Raw genomic sequence first — 21,319 nt, 5'->3', positions numbered from 1 at the left:
TGGGCTTGAGGAATCCAAGGCTGGAGTTAAAATCGCTGGAAGAAACATTAACAATCTCAGATATGCAGATGATACCACTTTGATGGCTGAAAGCGAAGAGGAACTGAGGAGCCTTATGATGAAGGTGAAAGAAGAAAGTGCAAAAGCTGGCTTGCAGCTAAACCTCAAAAAAAAACAAGATTATGGCAACCAGCTTGATTGATAACTGGCAAATAGAGGGAGAAAATGTAGAAGCAGTGAAAGACTTTGTATTCCTAGGTGCAAAGATTACTGCAGATGCTGACTGCAGTCAGGAAATCAGAAGACGCTTAATCCTTGGGAGAAGAGCAATGACAAATCTCAGTAAAATAGTCCAGAGCAGAGACATCACACTGACAACAAAGGCCCGCATAGTTAAAGCAATGGTGTTCCCTGTAGTAACATATGGCTGCGAGAGCTGGACCATAAGGAAGGCTGAGAGAAGGAAGATCGATGCTTTGGAACTGTGGTGTTGGAGGAAAATTCTGAGAGTGCCTTGGACTGCAAGAAGATCAAACCAGTCCATCCTCCAGGAAATAAAGCCAGACTGCTCACTTGAGGGAATGATATTAAAGGCCAAACTGAAATACTTTGGCCACATAATGAGAAGACAGGACAGCCTGGAGAAGATGCTGATGCTAGGGAGAGTGGAGGGCAAAAGGAAGAGGGGCCGACCAAGGGCAAGGTGGATGGATGATATTCTAGAAGTGACAGACTCGTCCCTGGGGGAGCTGGGGGTGTTGACGACCGACAGGAAGCTCTGGCGTGGGCTGGTCCATGAAGTCACGAAGAGTTGGAAGCAACTGAACGAATAAACAAGAATTCTTTGAGTGGTCTCAGCAGGCAGCAGTGCCCAGGAGCCTTGTCCGCACCCAGAATCGAAGCCTGGTTAGTATTTGCATATGAGATCTGCAAGAAATCCCAGGGCTATAGACTTGACAGGGAAGTTGAAAGACATTCCAGAAAAGGCAACGACAAGCCACTTTGGCGCTATTGCCAGGAAAGTGACATAAAATCACCACAAATCAAATTTAATTCAAAAAAGACTTTATCTGCTCTATAACTGCATCTGGAGTTTTTTTTTAATTAAAAAATCTAGGTATGAAAGAGGCAACATAGGTTGTTTGTTTTATCACCCAAAGTCACCCATGCAGCCTTGCAAATCATGGTTTTCCAATAGGCCAAGGAAAAACACAAAATAAACATATTGGGAATTGCCTTTAATGGGGATCTCAGGAAAAAAGTGATGGCTTAGATGGCTGCATTGTTTGTAACACCAAAGGTGCTCTCTTTTAGTCTTTTAAAAAAAAATAATATTGATGTTTTTATTGTGGAGTGTTTTAACGTTTGTTTTTTATTGTACACCACCCAGAGTCACGTTTGTGAGATGGGTGACTATATAAATGTGAGGAATAAATAAATAAATAAATAAATAAATAAATTTATTTTAGCCTCCCCCCCACCCCAACTCCAAATGACTCTGGGTGTTTAATAATATAATACCACAAAAATCAATATAAACCCAAACCAAGATGGGATTTGGGCAGGACATACAGACAAAAACATAGCAGACGTATCCCACAAGGGCCCAAAGCACCCTATCCCAAGGCCTGGGAGAACAGGGGCGAGACACACAGATTTCAGGGGGGAGAGGGGCAGTCCCTCAAATGTGTGATGTGCTTAGGTGTGCTTTGCACAACAACAAAACATCCTGCCCTGGCTTCATTCTCAGAACACGTTAAAGGGTTTGGTTTCAGCTTAGCATGTTGTATGAATCCAGCCAATGTGGGCTGCAAGCTGGTTTAGGGTGTTACGCAAACCCAGCCAACAGTGTCTCACTCCATAAAGCATGACTCAATGTGGGGGACAAAGAATTTTGCTGCTCCTGAGTGTGTCGCTCTGCATGCCACGGTGGGGCTTTTCTGCAGGGTTTCAGCCATGTGCTTCTCTTGTGCAGAAGAAGTGAACCCTCACACGACAACGGAGGCATCTCATTGCAGAGGTGGCACTGCGGCATAAAACACTGGAAATATAAAACGAAGCCGGAACAGGAGCAGATTCCAAAGGCACCCATTACAGTTCAAAATGCATTCTAGATCATCAGGACTGTCAACATCCAAAGGGAAACTCAGAGGGAAAGAATCTTGGAACGATTCCTGACTTAGAAGAACAGGAACAATAAAGGGATCAATGACCAGGTAGAAAAAGGACCAACGTGGGTGAAGGCAATTTCCTCTTTGGACTCTAGATGGTGACCTAGGGTAAAAACACAGCCAGGCCTTTTTTCTCGGAAACGCATATTTGGCCTTGGACTTCCCCCACCTCTTTCAAGTTTTGGTGATAGTTCTTCAAAATGGCCTAAACAGGAAATCAGGAATGCATATGTAGCACAGACTGAGTGAGACCTGCCTATTATCATTATTATTGTTGTTGCCTTCGAATCAGTCTTGAGTCCTTATGACTGCCTGGACGAGTCCATGCACTTTTCTTGGCCACATTTTTCAGAGGCTTGCCCTTGCCTTCTTCCCAGGGCTGAGAGAGAGGGACTGGCTCAAGGTAACCCAGCTGACTTCATTCCTAAGGCAGGACTGGAACTCACCATCTCCCACTTTCTAACCTGCTCCCTTTAACCACTACAGGTAGTCCTCACTTAAGACCACAATTGGGACCAGAATTTTGGTTGCTGAGCAAAACGGTTATTAAGTGAATCTTACCCAATTTTACGAACTTTTTGCAGTGGTCATTAAGTGAATCACTGCAGTCGTTAAGTGAACCACACGGTTCCCCCTTGATTTTGCTTGCCAGGCTGGCCGGGAAGGTTAAAATGGCGATCACATGACTGTGGGACACTACAATGGTCATAAATGCAAACCAGTTGCCAAGCACCCAAATTGTGATCATGTGACCGTGGGGATGCTGCAACAGTTGTAAGTGTGAGGACCAGTTGTAACTCAGTTTTTCAGCACTGTCATAAGTCCAAACTGTCACTAAATAAATGGTTGTTAAATGAGGACTGCCTGTAGGCCAAAGTGGCTCTTGAAACCTCCATAGTCTTTTTCATATGTGTGTCCCATATTTTGGAGTCTCTTCTGCAGGGGCGTGCCTTGTGACCGTGTCAGATCTTACTGGACAGGCAGAAATAGTTGGAGACAGTCCTGCAAGTAACCCAGCTAAGAGCAATTGGAGAAAGTGGGGTGTCCACAGAAGGAGTCACATAAAAAGGGGCAGGACTTTGATGATGTGGTTGTGGCCTTCATCACTTTTTTGACCCCTCTGTGGACACCAGCTTCACAAGATGGTCCCTGCCTTCCATAGGTCCATAATTAAAGCTAATGGAATTTCAGTATTCAGAGGCAGTCTACCTCAGATGATGCAGCTTGTGGATCAATACAAAAGAAGGTCCCTGCCATTCACAGGTTCATCATTATAGCTAAATGGAGCTTCAATATTCAGAGGCAGTCTACTTCAGTTGCAAACAAATGAGGAAATCAGTTATGGTAAGCAGTGCTTACAAAATGTAGAACGGAAAGCTGAAATAGCCAACAGAATTAGAGGCATGGGATAAGGGGGGAAAAAAAGAAAAGGAAATAAATGCAGCCAAACCTACATTACGTTGACACCATTCACAATACCTCTCCATCCTTTTGTTGAATTTTAGTTAGATTTAATTCCAGAGACCCAGAAACGAAATCCAAGAGTATCCCTGCTAGTGACTCCCCATAAACATTTTGAAAGCAGCACCTTCCACATTCTCTCTCCAGAGCCAGAGGAATATTTGGGGACAAAGGCCAGAAAAAGGGAGTGCCCTAGAAAACAAAGTGGAATGGAGAATCTGACATTGCCACTCAGGAAATGAAAGTTCACATTGTTAAAAGAAAAGGCTACTTTGTGAAGGGAAACACCATTGTTGCCACTCTACGCAGGGAAGGTTGGAAAGTACTTGGGGGGCCCAAGGAGCAAAGCATGCAGGGGTGCGGCAGGCAAACTCTCTTGAGAACACTTCAGGCACAGAGCGTTGCTCTACGTCAGTGTTTCTCAACCTTGGCAGTTTGCAGATGTGTGGACTTCAACTTCCAGAACATGGCTGGCTGGCTGGGGAGTTCTGGGAGTTAAAGTCTACACATCTGCAATTTGCCAAGGCTGAGAAATACTGCTCTAGGTTATCGATGGCTGCAATTTCTCCTGGCCTGGAGTGGCTCCCTCTGGGATTCAAGATGACTAGGGGATGACCCACAGGTGCTACCACAAACTGTAACCCCGCACGGTGGCTGCCCAATTGCAACGCCACCGTTCCCGTGAAATGAGTCACCGGTCTCCCTACTGCAGTTGACCCATCCAGCTGGGTGAAAATCATGGGCCGCTGCAGGGGAAAGCTGGGTAAGTCCAAAGCAGCCACCACGTCGGGGTGCATTAAGCATCGCGAACACCCCAAGTCGATTAACGCCCAAACCTCAACGGTCTTAGTGCGGGAGCCTAACTTCACTTTCACATTCAGCGTGGGACAATTTGCACTCACCAAAACATCTTCGCGCCCGTCTTCCACCACCTGCCCACAGGCGCTTTTCAGAGCAGGTGGCTGGCGTTTCCCGCTGGCTCTTTAAGATGGCTTTCCTCCTCTCCCCCAAAGTAAGGAACCTCCTCCACTTCGGTTTCCGCCTTGGCTGCCTTCATTTTCCTAGGCAGTGAGGGCGATTTGCCCACCGCTTTTCCCGACCGAGCTTCTGCCCTGGGTTTTGGGCAAGCAGCCGCCCTGTGGCCCTCTTTCCCGCACCAGAGGCACTGCCCTTTGGCATAACGGCGCTCCCTCTCCTCCTCCAGGCACGTTGCCCGGGTTTCCCAGTCGTGGCAGTGGGTCGGGATCCCTTGCTGAGCGTCGCGTGTCTCAACGCCTTCTTAGTATGTGCGAAAGTCTCATGGGCATGTTCAGCCTTCCCTGCCAACTGTATCCATTCATACAAGGTATCTGGGTCGTCCCTGCCCAACGACCACCGCAGGACCTCCATGTTCAGACCCTCCTTAAATTGCTCTATTAAGGTAGACTGGGACCAGTCATCAACCTTCCCAGCCAAAGCCTTAAATTCCAGGGCGTAGTCTGCTACGGACCTTTGCCCCTGGCTGAGTTCTTTTAGAGCCCTCTTTGCCCTTTCTTTGGCTAATGGGTCTACAAAGTGTAACTTTAATGCCCACAGGAATTCGTCGAAATCCTCAAGCTCAGGAGTGTCCGCCTCGTTTAACTGGACATACCAGTCAGCAGCCCGCCCCTTGAGTTTGTTGGCAATGGCATTTATCTTGGCCCTTTCGGAACGGAAATACGGTCCGAATTCATCCATATAACTCCTTGCATTTGTAAGGAAGAATGACAGCTTAGTTGGATCCCCATCAAATTTGACTGCAGTCTTTAACCCCCGCTCCAGGCGGGCCCCTCGCCACATCTGGGCAGCCAGTCTTCGTTTTGGTTATTGGGGATCTCCACTCTCGAGGAGGGGACCTTGAAATTCTCATGCTGTGAGATTTTGGCTCAGCCCTGTGCCATCTCCTGCCTCTTTCCACTGAGGAGGGAGGGGGGGGGAGAAGGGGACGAATACCTGGTGCTTGATTCTCCTCTACTCCTCTCCTGGGGCCCCCAGCCCATTGACAGTTTCTTTAGCATATATGCCATCGACTCAAATTTGGCCTCCAATAGTCTTATCCTTTCAGGGGTTTGGGAATCCTCTTTCCTTCCCCTGTCCTGCCTCACCACGATTGGGGACATCGGGTACCGCTGCTTCCAGGACGTCTTGGACGTCCCTGGTAGGGGTCCCTGTGCTTCATCCCAAGTGATCAGCTCGCCTGGCGACTCTCCGGTGGGTTCAGGTGCTCTTTGCTGTCCAACCTCCTCTTCCTCCAGGCTGGAACTCGAAATCTCCTGTACTTCAGATAGTTCTCTCATAGGGACCCTCTCCATTCTCCTCACCGTGGAATCGGGTTCTCCATCGCTCATGTCCTCGCTTCCACCGGTTTGGGGTTTTGGTTCAGTCATCGCTAGCACTACTCCCTCACAAGATAAATCTGGAAAGGGGCTAACGGTAAACGTTTAGATTCTCAGCTTTATGTAATGATTGCCTACTCTAATAGACTCACTCACAAGCAGGAACTTAATGATATCTGATTAAAGAATAGTATGCAAATACAGAGAAAGCTGAGAATGAGCAAAAGTGCGCCAAATACAAACTAAAAACCCTCGGTGCAAACGTAATCCCTCCCCTCTCCCAACCGTTTCAAATTCCCCATCTCAGGTGCTGTTGACAATTTCTGCTGATGTCCTGGGAAGAAAACCTTGAACACACAAAATAACCCAAACACATTCCATACAGCTGAATACAGATAACAAACCCAGGAGAAGAAACCTCCTCCCCTCCCAACTGAAACATGCATCAGCAAGTTGACATGTGAAATGTTACCATGTACCATGCACATTGCAACGGGGAACATGACAGCAGGGGGAACATCCTGCCCAGTTCTTCCCTGAGTTCCTGGGAGTTTCCCATCAGGAAACAGAGCAGGTGTAATGGTATAGGGGACATCCAGTTGCAGCCTAGACAAGGGTCCGATAGACGAAATTGGAGTCTGAATGAGGAGGGGTGGTGAAAGTGTCTCTGAAAGGACCCTCCCTGGTTTTCGGGAGAGTAGAAGGAAAGGAGGGGAGAAATACTTTCAGACTTGCAATATTCTGTGAAAATAACCGTATAGAGCTAGTACTTTGGGCTGGGCTTCTTGTCTGGACTACCTCACAAGGCTAACATCAATCAAACTCTCCAGGAAACCAGGGGGGGTCCCTTCAGAGAAGCTTTCACCACCCCTCCTCGTTCGGGCTCCGATTTCATCTGTTGGACCCTTGTCTAGGCTGAGGCTCTTCCTCCTGTTTCCCAAGGTCATTCCCACATAGCATTACACCAGGGCCTCCCAGATCTGGAGCCCTGGATAGCTCTGGTTCCTTGGTCCTTCCCCACAGGAATCTGCGGGATTTGGCCTGTGGGTTTTGGAAGATCAGCTGGGTGATCCCTGGTTTTTCAAAGATCTGCAGGAAACAAGGATGGAGGCCCAGCTCCAGTCAGCAATAGCAAAGCTGCTAGAGGGGATGGGTGTCTCCAGAAGGGTAAACAAAGGGAGGGGAGAATGGGTTGCTGACAGGGCAGAATGCTGACACTGGAATGTTGCTGACCAGGAGCTTTGAAAGACCCAGCAGAAGCAATGGAGGAATGTTCCTCTGCCATCAATATGACAGAGATTCAGCAAGAAAAGGAACATTCCCAACTGGATCAAAATGGCTCTGTTTACCCTGCATTCTGGCCCAGTTTGATGCCTTCTAAACAAGCAAGCCCTGAATGCAACCACTTTCCTCATTTGGTTGCACCCCCGCTGTGTAATCTGAGGTAGACTGCCTCTGAATTTTGAAGTGCCATTTAGCTATAATTTTGGACCTCTGAAAGGTAGGCATGTTCTTTATCAAGCCACAAGCTGCTCTGAGATATTTTTTTTTCCAGCTAAGGACCAGGCTATACACTAGTATTCTTTCTTTCTAACATGTTCTCCTCACAACAACCACCCTATGATGTAGGTTGGAAAGGGAAGGGGGGACCTTGAATCACCTAATGCAGTATTTTTCAACCTTGGCAACTTTAAGATGTGTGGACTTCAACTCCTAGAATTCCCCAGCCATGGGGAATTCTGGGAGTTGAAGTCTACACATCTTAAAAGTTGCCAAGGTTGAAAAACACTGACCTAATAAGATTCCATGGTGGATGGGGATTTGAACGTGGATGTTCTGGGTCTCAATCCAACCGTCTCATCACTACACTATACTGGCTAAAGGAAGAGACTCTCACCACACCATGCTTTGTGGGAACCCAGGCATTATCCTGTTTTTTTCAACCAGGTCATCACATTATGGCACAATGTGGCTTATTTGTTTGGGCAGCTCACATTAAATGAACACAGTAATTGGGCTTTTTAAGCCTAGGTTTATGGTGTAGCTGTGTTATGAGTATATATCCAATGTCTGTGGTGCTACAGCATGCTTAATCAGCTCAGAGTCCTAGCAAATGCATTTCCACACCATGCTAAACTTTGTTAAGAGTTACTGCTGGTTAGGGTGGTGGTTTGTTGCTTGCTTGTGTTTTGCTTAACATGTGGTGCATACTCATTTATGCTCAGTGTGTTGTGCAAATCCAGAAAATAGATCAATGGAAGTTTTAGGTTAATAGTGTTATACAACTAAAATAGTGAGTTTTAATGAACAGAGTTGGGATTTTGAGTCTGGGTGTCCCCAACCTGATCCCCTAACCCAGCCTTCACCAACCTGTTGACCAAATGTGTTGGACTGCAAGTTCAGTACATCTCCATGTACTCAGTTGCACTGAGTTGGGAAATGCTGCTCTACCCTTTGCTCCCCTCTGGCTCATTGTATTTTGGGGGACTCTTCTGCCATTTTCCCTCACCAATTTTAAACTTTTAAAAGGGAACCTGGGGTTTTCTGCATGAAGTATGTTACTCAGCTGTGGCACAGTTGTGTTTTGTTAATGGGGGTTTAGCATGAACTCAACTCACACTATGTGAACTCAACTCATAAGTGTAGCATTCTTCCCTAATATTGTCTCCAGCATCTGATATTTGGAGATAAACTGTCCCATCTCCATGATAGGCATATAATAAAAGAGAATATCTGTAGCTCAGGGTTCAACTGTGGACTCCTTGGTGCTCTCTGAGCTTGGTTGTTTGCTTGCAGATGTTTCATGGCCAGACTAGGTAACATCATCAGTGCATTGCAAGCAAACAGTTTGGTACTGATGGTGGTACCTAGTCGGGTAATGAAATGTCTGCAAGCAAACAACCAGGCTCAGAGAGCACCAAGCACTCCACAGCCATATAATAATCATAAATCATAAATTGTAGCTGATTTAGAGAAAGGTACTGCACAACTTTTTTTTAATTCCATCCTCCCATTTCCATCCATAAAGAGGGGCACAAGAAAGACACAACAAGAACCAGCAGAGAGCAACTGGATCAAACAGAAGAATCTGCCTTGGCAGCATCGTGTTTCCAACAGTGGCCACCCAGATGTCTTACGTGCTCACAAAATGCAGGGACATTGCTGCTACATTTGTTCTGCGAATCAAAAGCAGACTGTCTCTATGGGGGTGGGAGGTGAGGGTGTTTCACTGAGCTATCAAAACTGCTGGCTAAATGCCTCCAATCCGTTTTTTTAAACTCTTTTAAAGGCTGTCTGCCAGCAGCTATCACTGCATCCTGAGGAAGTGAATTCCATCAGTTAACACCATGCTCTGGATGAAATGGGGCTTCCTGTTCTCCGCTCTGCACCTCTACCAAATTGACTTCTTTCAACAACTCCCAAGTACAAAAGCTGCCTTTCTCCAATCCTCTGATGGTGTCCAGAATTCCCAGCCAGCTAGGTGGTGGCGGGTGGCTGAGGATTCTGGGAATTGTAGTTCCAACATTTCTAAGGCCCATTTCTAATTGGGAAGGCTGGTCTGGTTCCTGAAGGAGAAAAGAAAAATGCTTCTCAAGCAACTCCCAACTTCTTAATTTGAAAATCCTTTAGGATTAATCCACACACAAAATGGTCTTTCTGTCTTAAAAGCTGCCAGGAAAGTAAAGGTGTGGGGGGGGACAAGTGTGTCCATGGGGGGTGGGGGGTGGGTGGGCAGAATAACTCAAGATGGTGGCTGCAATCACACAACTGAGGACCCACCCCTTCTTATATGTATTGTAAAATGGACATACAGCTGAAACCAGATCTGCTTCTTTGGGGGTTGATGGACAAACAGCTTGAGAAGCAGCATGGGACTTTATTTCTATATATGATAACAGCAGCAAGCCTTTTATATGCTCAAAGGTGGAAAGATCCACAAATTCCCATAATGGAAGAAAGGATGGCTAATGGAACTGGCACAAATGGCTAAGTTGACAGCATTGACAAGAGAAAATACTGTGATTGGATTTATTTCTATTTGGAAACCACTTTTGGATTATTTGCTTGCATCTGAAAAAAAAGTTTTGATTTTGGGTTTTGATGATTGAATGGTTTGATTTTACAGAAATGATGTTACTAAAATTTTAACTAATGGTGAGAGATTACATTTGTATAATATGCATTTATATCTGTGTTGGAGAAGGTCGGAAGTCATTTTCCTTCTATATTTTCTATCTATTTCTGCACTTTTATAGTTTTTCTTTTTTCTTTAGTTCAGTATTCTATCTTTTCTGTACTTTACATTCTGTATTTTACTTATATTTTGAAAATCAATAAAGCTTTTTTGAAAAAAAAAAAAAAAGACCCACCCCTTCTTAATGGGTTGTACATATTCAGTGCATGTAAAAAGAGGGGAGGGGGCTTCAGTTAAGGTGACATCGTGACCTTCCAACAGAAGTCTATGAACACTAAATGTGCCTGGATATCTATGTATATGTATATTTAAAAAACAAACAAACAATAAATCTAATAAATAAATTAAAATTAAAAACACAGAAAAAATGTCATTACACCTCATTTGAGATTTGGCTATCTTGTCAAAGTATGCTGCTGTGGGTGGTGCTGTTGGAAGTCAGTGGGGTGGATCTCACTGGTGGTGGGTGTGATGCGCTGCAGGGCACAAAATCTGTTTGACTTTGTCACCCCTGATGCTGGAATCAAGGTTGGGTGAACAGTGGTGGGAATGGTTGGAGGGGCACCTATGGAAGGGTTTGGGCTGATCCGGGGTATCTGCCAAGATGGGAGTCAAAAAAGTCAAGTTGGCAGCTGGAAGCCCTGCTGCTTTTTTTATGTAAGGTAGATGGACAGTGACCAAGCCAGAAATCTTTTGGGGATGACAGGTATCTCATGGAACTTTCCCAAGAACGAATGTTTGTCTTGACATTGTCATATGCTGAAAAATATTTATTTGCCAAGACCAACATTTGTATGTCTGGAATGCCTGTATTGCTGAATACTGATGCTGAAGTTTTTGAATTGGCCTGCTCTACTGTTCCTCGCATTTTATCATTCTTATCATATGCCACTTCTGATTTTCTAAAGAGCAGCCTAACCATCGTTCTCACAATTAAAAAAAAAAAAGAGGAAAGGATCACTTCTGAACATTTTTGTTCCAGATGATTCACACTTTTTATTTGCTCTGTTCCAGTAGATTACAAACCAACAACAGGGAAGTGTGCGTGTGGCAGGGTGGATTTAAGGTGGACCTTCAAACAATTGGCCATGATGTTTGGAAAGCTTGGGAGAAAGGGGGAAGTGCACTTCTGCGAGCCAAAGAAGATGGAAGGAATTAACAGTGGAGAACTGGGCACACAAAGGGTATCACCACCATGTCGTATACATTAGATGGGACAGAGACTGGGTTGTGGGGGAGAGAAAATGGGCAAGGGGTTTACTGCACCAGCACCGGAATCTCTGAAGCAGTACTGATAGCATCTTCATTCCTTGGTTCTACCTCAACCCCCTTGACAGATCTTCTCAGTTTCAGAGAAAGCGAGGTATGAGTGTTTGCTGCTGTTCATCTTGGGCCAAATGACCCAGCTGAAGATCAATACTCAGCAGAGCAGAAAACAAGACGTTGCTGCTGGAGATGCTGCTGTCTGAAGCTGAGGGCCTTCCCAATGGCCCAAGGAACAGCTCGGGATGTCTCGAGCTGTCCAAGACTGCCCCTTGTCCATTATAAGGAAGACGACTTCCGAGTGATCTCTCCGCAAAATGCCAGAAGTTTATGAGAATGGCGTGCAGGGCTTGTGAGCTGACCATCGACAAAACTATGGGTTGGTTGGTAAGCTGTGAGTTTTCAGAAGCCCACTGAACAGATAATCAGGTGACAGACCTTAGTAATACTGGAGCACAAAGGGTCTAAGAAGGTCCAGTTTCCAAGTCATAAACTACAACAATGGACTTTTGAGCCCAGAGCCAAAAAATCAGGGCAGCCTGGCTTGGAAGTCATCTTTCCTTGGTTTGGAAGTCATGGGATCCAGCTCTTCTATCTTCCAGCTCTCCAGCTCCCCATATCAAATAGGGAAATCTGGCAAGAATGCATCAGTGGACTTCTCTTCCCCTGGAAGAATGGATTCAAAGCACAGACCCACCAAATCTGAAGGGATTCCTAGAATCTCTTGAACGGGGATTTCCTCCACTCCGCTGCACAATTCTTCAACTCTCATCTTTAAACACCCTCTTTTGCCACACATACATTGTATCTATTATGCAGGAAATTCAGTTTTATTGTAACAGAATAATACATGATAACTTTTTAAGCACAACCAGCCTTGCCCAACCACGGAGATTGGTTGAATCCAGCTTAAATCTCAAAGGAATTATTTTACCATTAAATTAGTATGATCATGCCCTTTCATTATAATTACCAACAGGGTATTTTTTTAGACCTTTGATTACATTATTCTCTTGGTTTCTATCCCCAAACTCCCACCCATTTGAAAATGCAAAGGTAATTTTCAGCCAGAGACAAACAAAATAATAGTAATAAAATAAGGCATAGTCCATGTGTGGCCTACTGTCTGGCACTGACTGAATGCAAATGACCAAGCTCTAATGATGTAGCAGAAGCAGCTCAGCCCCTATTTCTGTTTTTATTGCCCACAGTGTCACATGGGGCCCCAACAATACAAGTGAGAATCCATACGGAGGTTGAGAAAGGTTGCCTCTATTAGTGCCGAGATTCCTGCATCAGCACCAATTCTGTGATTTGCCCTCAAAAGATACTTTACATCACAGTCTCCGATACTGACCACCCCGACACTGGAGTGCATTGGAGTGCTGAATGTGTTCTCCCTCCCTCAGGATTAGCTGCAGGTGGGTGATGCAGCCGTCAAGCCATGGAAGCTCGCTCCCTTCTCTTTAGGATTGCCTTCAACTCTTCATCAAGGTTTGCAAATTTACGACATTTTAAAGATGAATTTGAAGAAAGGACAGCCTATGCTCTGCATGCCAAAGCTTCCAAATTCAAGTGGCTGCTTCTCTAGTTAAGAGAGTCCCAAGGAACAGAGCCAAGAGGGATTTTTCTGATAGGGCATTTGAGAAGGGCTACTGTCAGCCAGAGTGGACATCCCTGGGCTCAGTGAACAAATCATCTGGATTAGGAAGAGCTCGTGGCTCAGCATGCAGGCCAAAGGTTCAGGTTTGATCCTTGCCCAGCACCCCTGGTGAAAGAGGTAGCAGGGCACCTCTGCCTGGCTTCTTCCAATACCCCAGCTGCTTTGCTAGTTACAGGAAAGCAGAACATGGGAGGAGAAGGGAAACAGGATGAGCTCCTTCACAAAGAAATGATTGTCAAGCCAAGCAGGAATATGCAAAAGCAGCTCACCCAGTGACTGCTCCCTGCCCTAAAATGCTGCACGGATGCATTTTATAGGTAGTCCTCGCTTAACGACCACAGTTGGGACCAGAATTTTGGTTGATAAGCAAAGGGTCATTAAGTGAATCCGACCCAATATTATGACCTTTTTATGGCGGCCATTAAGCGAACCACGTAGTCGTTAATTGAACCATGTGGTTGTTAAGAGAATCGTGTAGTTCCCCGTTGATTTTCCTTGTCAGAAGCTGGCCGGGAAGGTCGAAAATGGCAATCATGTGACCACGGGACGCTGCGATGGACATAAATGTGAACCGGTTGCCAAGTGCCCAAATCATGATCACATGAGCCCAGGGATGCTATGAGGACTGGTCATGAGTTGTTTTTTTCAGCACCGTTGTTAAATCCGAACTGTCACTAAACAAATGGTCATTAAGTGAGGACTACCTGTATGAATACAAAGGGAAGAAGATGCTTGAATGATATTGCTGTGGAAAACTCTTCTTCTAGGTTCTTTTGGTCAAAGCAAGGGAGTGGACTCAGAGTGGCTCCCCCAACTTGGCACCCGAAGGTTGCAACTACAGTACCAGATACCATTTGACCAGGCTGTCTGTCACAATCTCAACACTTCAACACTGCTGGGGAGACAGGATGGGGAAATTACTCCAAAATCTTAAAATCCTTGGATAGAGCTGATCTGTATGATTGTAGTGATTTGGGGGGGTGGGAACCTGCATGGCCCCACTGGAAACACCCAAGAGGGGTCTCTCCCGCCATGTCACAATTTCTTCACTGCTTCTCCATCACATCTAAGGAAGACTAGTCAAGGCCTGCTCCTAGCACTTGTGTGGGTTCAAGGAGATACTGTGGACCCGGATACACCTTTTGGAAGATATAATATTTTGGGAAGCTGGTGTAATGGTTTGTTCAGAGCTTGGGAAAGATTCAGGAGATGCTCTGAAAACAATTATCTACACCAGTGTTTCTCAACCTTGGCAACTTTAAGACATGTGGACTTCAACTCTCAGTATCCCTCAGCCAGGCATGCTGGCTGGAGAATTCTGGGAATTGAAGTCCACACATTTTAAAGTTGCCAAGGTTGAGAAACACTGATCTACACACTTGTCAGTTATCTGGGAGAAGAACCAGCTCACCAGTTCAGAAGAAACGATTGAGAAAGCCTCAGTCCGAACAAACTGAAAGATAAATTGGGTTCTAAGGTGGAAGTAATCTAGTTGCTGAGATTGCTGTAACTTTATCCTTTACCCTTTCTATAAATCCTGCTTAAAAAGACTCAATGGGAATCTTGCTTTCAGTTGAATTGGGGGGGGACTGATGCTCTTTGATTCCACCCTGCAGCCCCACTCCAGATTTTCTAAGACCAGCCCAGCCCAGAGGTTGGGGTCACATTCCTGAATCTTATTTCGGAAAAGAAAGCTGTGCTGATAAACCAGGAAGGACAGAGCAGCAGGAAACGCAGTTACGGAAGCTGCTCAGTGGTGCCCCACAGACCAGCACCAGACCAGTTTACCAGCATGAAGCTGGGTCTCCTGGGGAAGCAGCTTAGAAAGCAAAGCCAATCCATGGATCTCAACGAAGCAAAGGGGAAAGTAAGATGCCCTATTAACTGGGTACAATCATGGCCAGAAGGATGATTAGCCTGGAGAAAATATATATGCATACTTATATATATGCATACTTGTTGCCTCTGATTTCAAATGTGTGGGATAAGCCTTCCACAATCTGGAACCCTCCAGACTTACTAGAACTACAATTCCCAGAATTCCAAGTTGCCAGGCGGGGGTTGTGGGAGCTATGCTCCTCACAGATCTGGGGAATGCGAGATCAGAGAAGGTTGCTCCAGTGAAACCTAAATACTTCCTTAGTAATTCGTCTCAGGAGCTGAGGTGGAACTGTTTACTTTGGCACTTCAGGTTGTGACATCTCAGGAATGGGAGCAGAGACTCTAGTTTCTTTAGGGGACAAGATCGTCAGCACCTTTTGGATCTGATAAACCTCTTCTCCAAGACAAAAATTGCAACCACCACAATTTAGAAGAAATGTTTGTGAAGCAGCCTTGAACTGAAGAATCTTTTAAAGGATGTAAATAAAAATGGGAAAGGCCCAGATAAAGATAACTTGTCACTACATATCTAATAGTGTCAAGGGCGCTTTTTCCTTAAAAGACTTTGCGAGGGTGGGGGGGAGCAGACAGAAGGAAGTGGCATTTTCAGAACAATGCCCCCCCCCCCCGTTAATATGAGAACTTTCTCCTTGGTGCAGCTTATCAGGCACCACAATGCGGGCCAGCTACCACCAATCCTATCTGTTCTACACCTTTGCTAATCTCCCCTTTGTGCTAACAACTGAGAATTTCTCCTTTTTGCATCTTAATTCTATTCCATCCTGTTTCTTTGCTTATTGTTGGTTTTAAATGCATTTTGCCTCTTTCGTCTCTTTCAGTGAAGCTTGTGACCCTTCCATCCCCCCACCAGTCTAGCCTGGGCCTTTCATTGGACTGTTCTTCTGCGCCTAGCCATTTACAGGCACACTGGTTGTTGGGATCTGAGACTCCTGAATGTCTGGTGCTGAGCACCTGACAGTCCGACAGCTCTCTGCTCCACTGATAGAATCCATCGTATCTTTTCCCAACCCAGAGGCCCCTCACATGTGTTAGATGATAGTTCATCATCTGTAGCCAAATGGTCCAATGCATAAGTCCTAGGTTGGGGAAGACTGGTCTCGCAGCCACAAAATATACATTTAGTGTCAATAATTCTTATCCTGGGCTGGGACTGCTCACTGAATCATAAACTCTACTCGGACATCAACCATAGTCCTAGAGTCTTATAGTCCAGAGAAGTAGTCATCATGGCATTTGGAAAAAAAAGAAAACATACAAGGATCAAAATCAACCCAGCTTTTTCAGTTTGAAGCTCAACAATTACACCTTGTCAAAGCTCCTCCAACCAACAGGATGGGAAGGGCAATAAATTCTTGTAGAGATGTTGTAGAATTATTCTGGAGGTGAAACCAGCTTCCAACATCTGGATGCTTTGGATCAGGACCAAGTTCTGTTGTGCGCAAGACATGGGTTGACCTATTTTTAAAGCTTGTGAAAAACTTGATTTGCTTGATTGTTTTCTGATCTTAACACTCCCACCATAGAAGATTTTAACCATGAGTATTCTTAAGGGACTTAGGGAGTTAGGATTGTGAAGGACTTTGGGAGATATCAAAGATAATTGGATTTCAAAGGATTCAGAAATTTCAAGAGGAAGCCAAGAATTGTAAGTCTCCTTCCTTGATCAATTAATTTTCTTTTTCAAACATTTCAGAAAATAGAAATTCAGCTGAATTGTTAGGATGGGGAAACATTCAGTTTTTCATTTCTAATCAACAGGTCTCCAGGTATATTCAACCATTACTATTTAAAATGTCCAAATAAGAAAGAAAAGGGCCTGGACTGAACAATCACTTCTATCATTACGTTTTGTGTCTGTTCCTGTATGAAATCAGGAATAAAGATGTTAATGGAGGCAGGGAAAAATCAGAGTGGCAGCTTGGTGTCATTGTCGGCTATTTTACACAATTTCACCAGCACTGCACTTATATTCCCCCAGTCACTTGAAAATAAGGGGGGGAAAAAAATCCACGGGGGATGCAAATAGCACATCTTGTTAAGTAAAAATAGCAACACTTTGAACTCAGACCTTTGTAGAATTGAGAAGATAACCGGAGAGGCGGAGTCAAGGTGTCCAGGTGAGAGTGATGGGAAAAGGCAGTCCTGATTGGCTGTACAGTTGAGGGTGGGGCTTGGCAAGGGCCTCTTACATAACTGAGCAGCATTTACAACGCTGTTTCTTCATGTCAAGATCCTGATCTGCTCCTTTGGGGTCCGTGTCATTGGCTGATGGCTGTGCCTCAGTTTGGTTCTCCTCCTTCTGAGCCAAGGGCTCCATCGCGCTGCCATTAGGTGGGGCGTGATCTGCTGTGTAATCTCCTGCCGGTTTATTCTCAGCATCTTCTATCACCACCAGCTCTGCCTTGATTTGCTCCCCCTCGAGCCCCAGCACCTTTTTGGTCTCATTTTCATCTTCCACGTTCTGGTAGCCCATGAAGATCATGGTGACGGGTTGTTCTTTGCTGGGCTCCGGGCCATCACCGGAAGCCAGTTGCTTTGGACTCTCCACTGGTTTAGCCTGCACACCTGTGATTTCCTTCCGGGGGGTGGCCTTCTGGCTTGGGAGATTGCTTTGGGCCTCTTTGGCAGCCTTCTCAGAGACTTCACTCAGGGTAACTTCATCGGCCTTATGGATGAGCTCATCCACTTCAGATGAGCTCAGCTGGTGGAGGCCGTTCTCAATAGCCCCATCTTCAGCACGGACTGCGTGGACCACTGCAATAGAAGATAGAGAAGGTGCACAATGAGGATGATGGGGACAGTGGCCAGACCTTCAGTGTTGCTTAAAGAAATGGCTTACGGGCAGATATCATCATTTCTATTCCTTAACGGAGAATGAAGTGGCACTAGAGATCCAAAGATGCCAAGAATTTGCCCTTTAAATAAGTATGGATTTTTATCTTGGAGGGGTTTGATAAATCTCATGGGCTTCTGACAGCTCTAACAGTTAAGCACCTCAAATGCCAACCACACCAATCTCTTCTTTACTCAAGTGTTTTGTTCTGTATGTATGTATATTAATGTCAGGCCAGTTCTCAAGCAATTTGATGAAAAAACGTTCACTTTTCTTTCAAAAGAGATGAGAATGCAAGTGGTCATGGGAGGCCAAAGGGGATGTATGAATGTTCTGTCTTCCTTCCTTCCTTACTTCCTCAGCAATGCTGGCTGGGGAATTCTGGGAGTTGAAGTCCACACATCTTAAAGTTCCCAAGGTTGAGAAACACTGATCTATATCGATTTCTCTCTCTCTCTCCCCCTCCCTCCCTCCCTCCCCTGGCAGTCTGCAGCCTCCCTGGCTTCCCACCCTGTTATTCAATCCAAAGAAAAGTAGGGAACATCTTCTATGGGGCGTTTTCTGAGTTCTTCCCTTGAGAAACTATCTCAGATTTTTTTCCCCGGGAGAAATTCAGAAAACACAACAAAACATCCACACATTTGGTGGAGAATTTAAGAAAGACCACTTGTACTCAGCTATCCTAGGTATATCGGGGGGTTTTTAGCTGCACAAACATGGATGTTGAATTTGGACAGAAAAAGAAAAAGCAGTAAGTGTAGGAAATGAGTGGGTCAAAACAATTCTGAGGACCATTAGTGCCCTTCTTACGCTCTATCTTCTCAACCTGCACTTTCATAGTAAATAAACAACGATTCCTTGCATTATTATATTCTCCACACTGGAATGGAAGATAAGAAAAGTACGGAACATTTTGATGAGCGGTTACAGTGTTTTTGGCAGAAAAATGAAGATATGACTATGTTTTTTAAACTGAAAAAGAAAAAAAGGGTAAACATGCCCTCTAATTGAACTTAACTCCTGGGTACGATCACATAGAGTTCTAGAATCAATTGGGTATTGTTTTCTTCCTAGATTTTTTTGAACTGTCCACCTTAGCCTTCTGTTCCAGAATTTTCCAATGATTTCCCATCCAAATACTAACCTGTTGTGACCTTGCTTAGCGCTTTAAAATCAACTAATGTTGACCAAGTGCTGCCACCTGCTGATACTTAAAAACTTTATGCTAAAATCATCATCATCATCATCATCATCATCATCATCTCATTTCAAACATGGTATAAATACAATTGCAAAAATTGTCCATTGGGATTTATGTGGAAAATTCAACTTTACTGTTTGTAGAAATCACTGGGACTTATATATCTGAAAAAAAGTTTGCAAAATGAGATTCAAATTTTGTGGGATTTCAAAATTCAAACGGTTAGGAACAAGATATAATAGGCACTGCTGTTACAGAAAAGAAGAAGGCATGGTTCATTGGTATCATAATACCTGGAGACAGTTGACTTGTTGAAAAACAATGGGAGAAAATATCTGAATATCATAATTTATGGTTGAAAAATAATGGAGCATTAAACAATGATTTCAATGCCAATTGTAATGGGAACTCTTGGCACAAGAATTTCAAAAGGATTCACCAAATATTTAGAAATGTTAAATTTACTGGACTTCTGTAAAAGACATTTTACAGCAATACCTCCATAACTTGGGTCATTAGCTGGGACCCAAGCGACTGGAGCCAACACCCAGTCAATTAGACTATGATATTCATTTGGATAAATACAATAGAATAATATTAATAATTATTTATAGGAAGTCTCAGCTTCTGAGCATTGCACATGTTTCCAGTAGACAGCCTTCTTCCTGCGTGCAGAATGGCAGTAGAACCCTTTTTCTACTTTGCAGTCCAAAACACTGCAAGCAAGTTGGATCCAAGGGGCGAGACAGGGATCCCTCTGATCCAATGCCAGGGAAAACCAACACAAGTTGCAATTCTGAATCCATCTACCTGAAATAAAGTCCACTAAACTCTTAGGGTTCTAAGGCTTCTGATGGGGATTTGGTTTTATATGGGCATTCTCCAGGGCAGGCCAGGGTGGATTGCACCCCCATCCGATCGAGGTTTCCCAACATCCGGGGGCAGTGGGGTTGTAGTGAGCTAGTCAGGGGTCCCAGTTCAGGCAGTGAGCTTCAAGGCTGAAAGGCACTGAGCCCTTGACCCTAACACAATTCCAAACACAACTCCAGGCAGCTGTGTTGTGGGAAGGAAGCCAGGACGTCTTGAGTCAATGTGATGTGATGTGATGTGATGCTCAGGACTCCATCTGAGTCCCAGGGAGCGTGAAAGATGGTTGCAGGAGGCCAGACACGTCCTTCGTCTGTGGACACTCCCTTCCAGTGCATACCTTTCAGCTCGTCCTCGTACACTTTGACTCCCTGAACTGAGCTCCCTTTGGGTAGTCTAGTGGTGCTGGACAGGACTTTGGTCTCCCCCGTGAGTTTGTCCTTCTCCACAGTGATCTCTACAGAGTACATAGCTGGGACACAAACAGGACACAGTGAGCAGCAAAAACGGTTCTGCCCCTCCGCCCGCCGACCTCTCCCTCCCTGAGCTCGGAAGTGAGGCATTCGCTACGAGCAGGGAAGGCAGGAGGTGCAGGGCAGCTGGGGGGCCTGGGGACAGGCCCAAAGCATTAGAGGCACAGAGAAGAAGCAATGCACAAGGCAAGCGAAAGGCCTGAAGGGCTTTCTTCTAGCTCAAAGGGACAGTGAACCAAAGAGCATCTAAGATGTTGCTTCCCCAAATCCTTGGCGGAGCCCCTCCGTGGCTCCCCTTGATGGAATCTTAGTGACCGTTTCTAAAATATTGACCTTTGGGATGATCTAAATCAGTGTTACTCAAACTTAGCAACTTGAAGGTGAGTGGACTTCAACTTGCAGAATTCCCTAGCCAGCCATGCTGGCTGGAGAAATCTGGGAGTTGAAATCCAAGTTGCCAGGGTTGAAAAACACTGATCTAAATCTTCAGAGTTATCATGCACACAGAAAAGACAAGTTGTCAGCGTCAAGTAGCTTATAGCTGACCTGTTAGCCAAAGGTGGTATGTGGGTTTAGTTGAAAAGTTATTGATCAGAGTTTTTGCTTTTGCAAAGGATGGGTAGGACAGGAAGGGAAAAAAAGAAGAGTTAAGCTTAAATGAAGCCAAGGAAGGATGAATTTAAGAATCATTCAACAAAGGATGGCCCTGCGTAAGCCCTGAGATAAGCATCCAGGAGAACAGAGCAACAAGAGAGAAAAGAAGGATGATTTATTTGTGGTGGAGTAGTAAGTATAAACAATAAGCAAATTTTTAAAAAAAGGCCTCCTTTCAGCTGAGCTCAACTTTGATGTCTTCCTGGACATTCCTTCTGCAGTAACGAAAAGAAGTTTATCATTTCTTTCTTCCAGGATGTTTTTTCCAACTTTCCAGTTTAA

General features: G+C 45.0%; 1 protein-coding gene across 3 annotated transcripts in view; it reads right to left on the bottom strand.

Annotated features, from left to right (window-relative positions):
- Positions 1-13,095: 13,095 nt before the first annotated feature.
- PALM (paralemmin) overlaps positions 13,096-21,319 on the bottom strand; it is a 73,247-nt gene continuing 65,023 nt past the window's right edge. For 2 of the 3 annotated variants that reach the window (XM_063290707.1, XM_063290706.1), the window contains exons 8-9: positions 20,251-20,382; positions 13,096-17,763 (exon numbers count right to left, since the gene is read on the bottom strand). In XM_063290707.1, the coding sequence (XP_063146777.1) occupies positions 17,195-17,763; positions 20,251-20,382 (701 nt within the window). In that variant the 3' untranslated portion in view covers positions 13,096-17,194. The remainder of the gene's footprint in view (positions 17,764-20,250; positions 20,383-21,319) is intronic. The other variant, XM_063290708.1, reaches the window with a different exon arrangement.

Source organism: Candoia aspera, chromosome 1 (genome assembly GCF_035149785.1).
Source record: "Candoia aspera isolate rCanAsp1 chromosome 1, rCanAsp1.hap2, whole genome shotgun sequence".
NCBI lineage: Eukaryota > Metazoa > Chordata > Lepidosauria > Squamata > Boidae > Candoia > Candoia aspera.
This window is presented reverse-complemented; position numbering and strand designations above follow the sequence as displayed.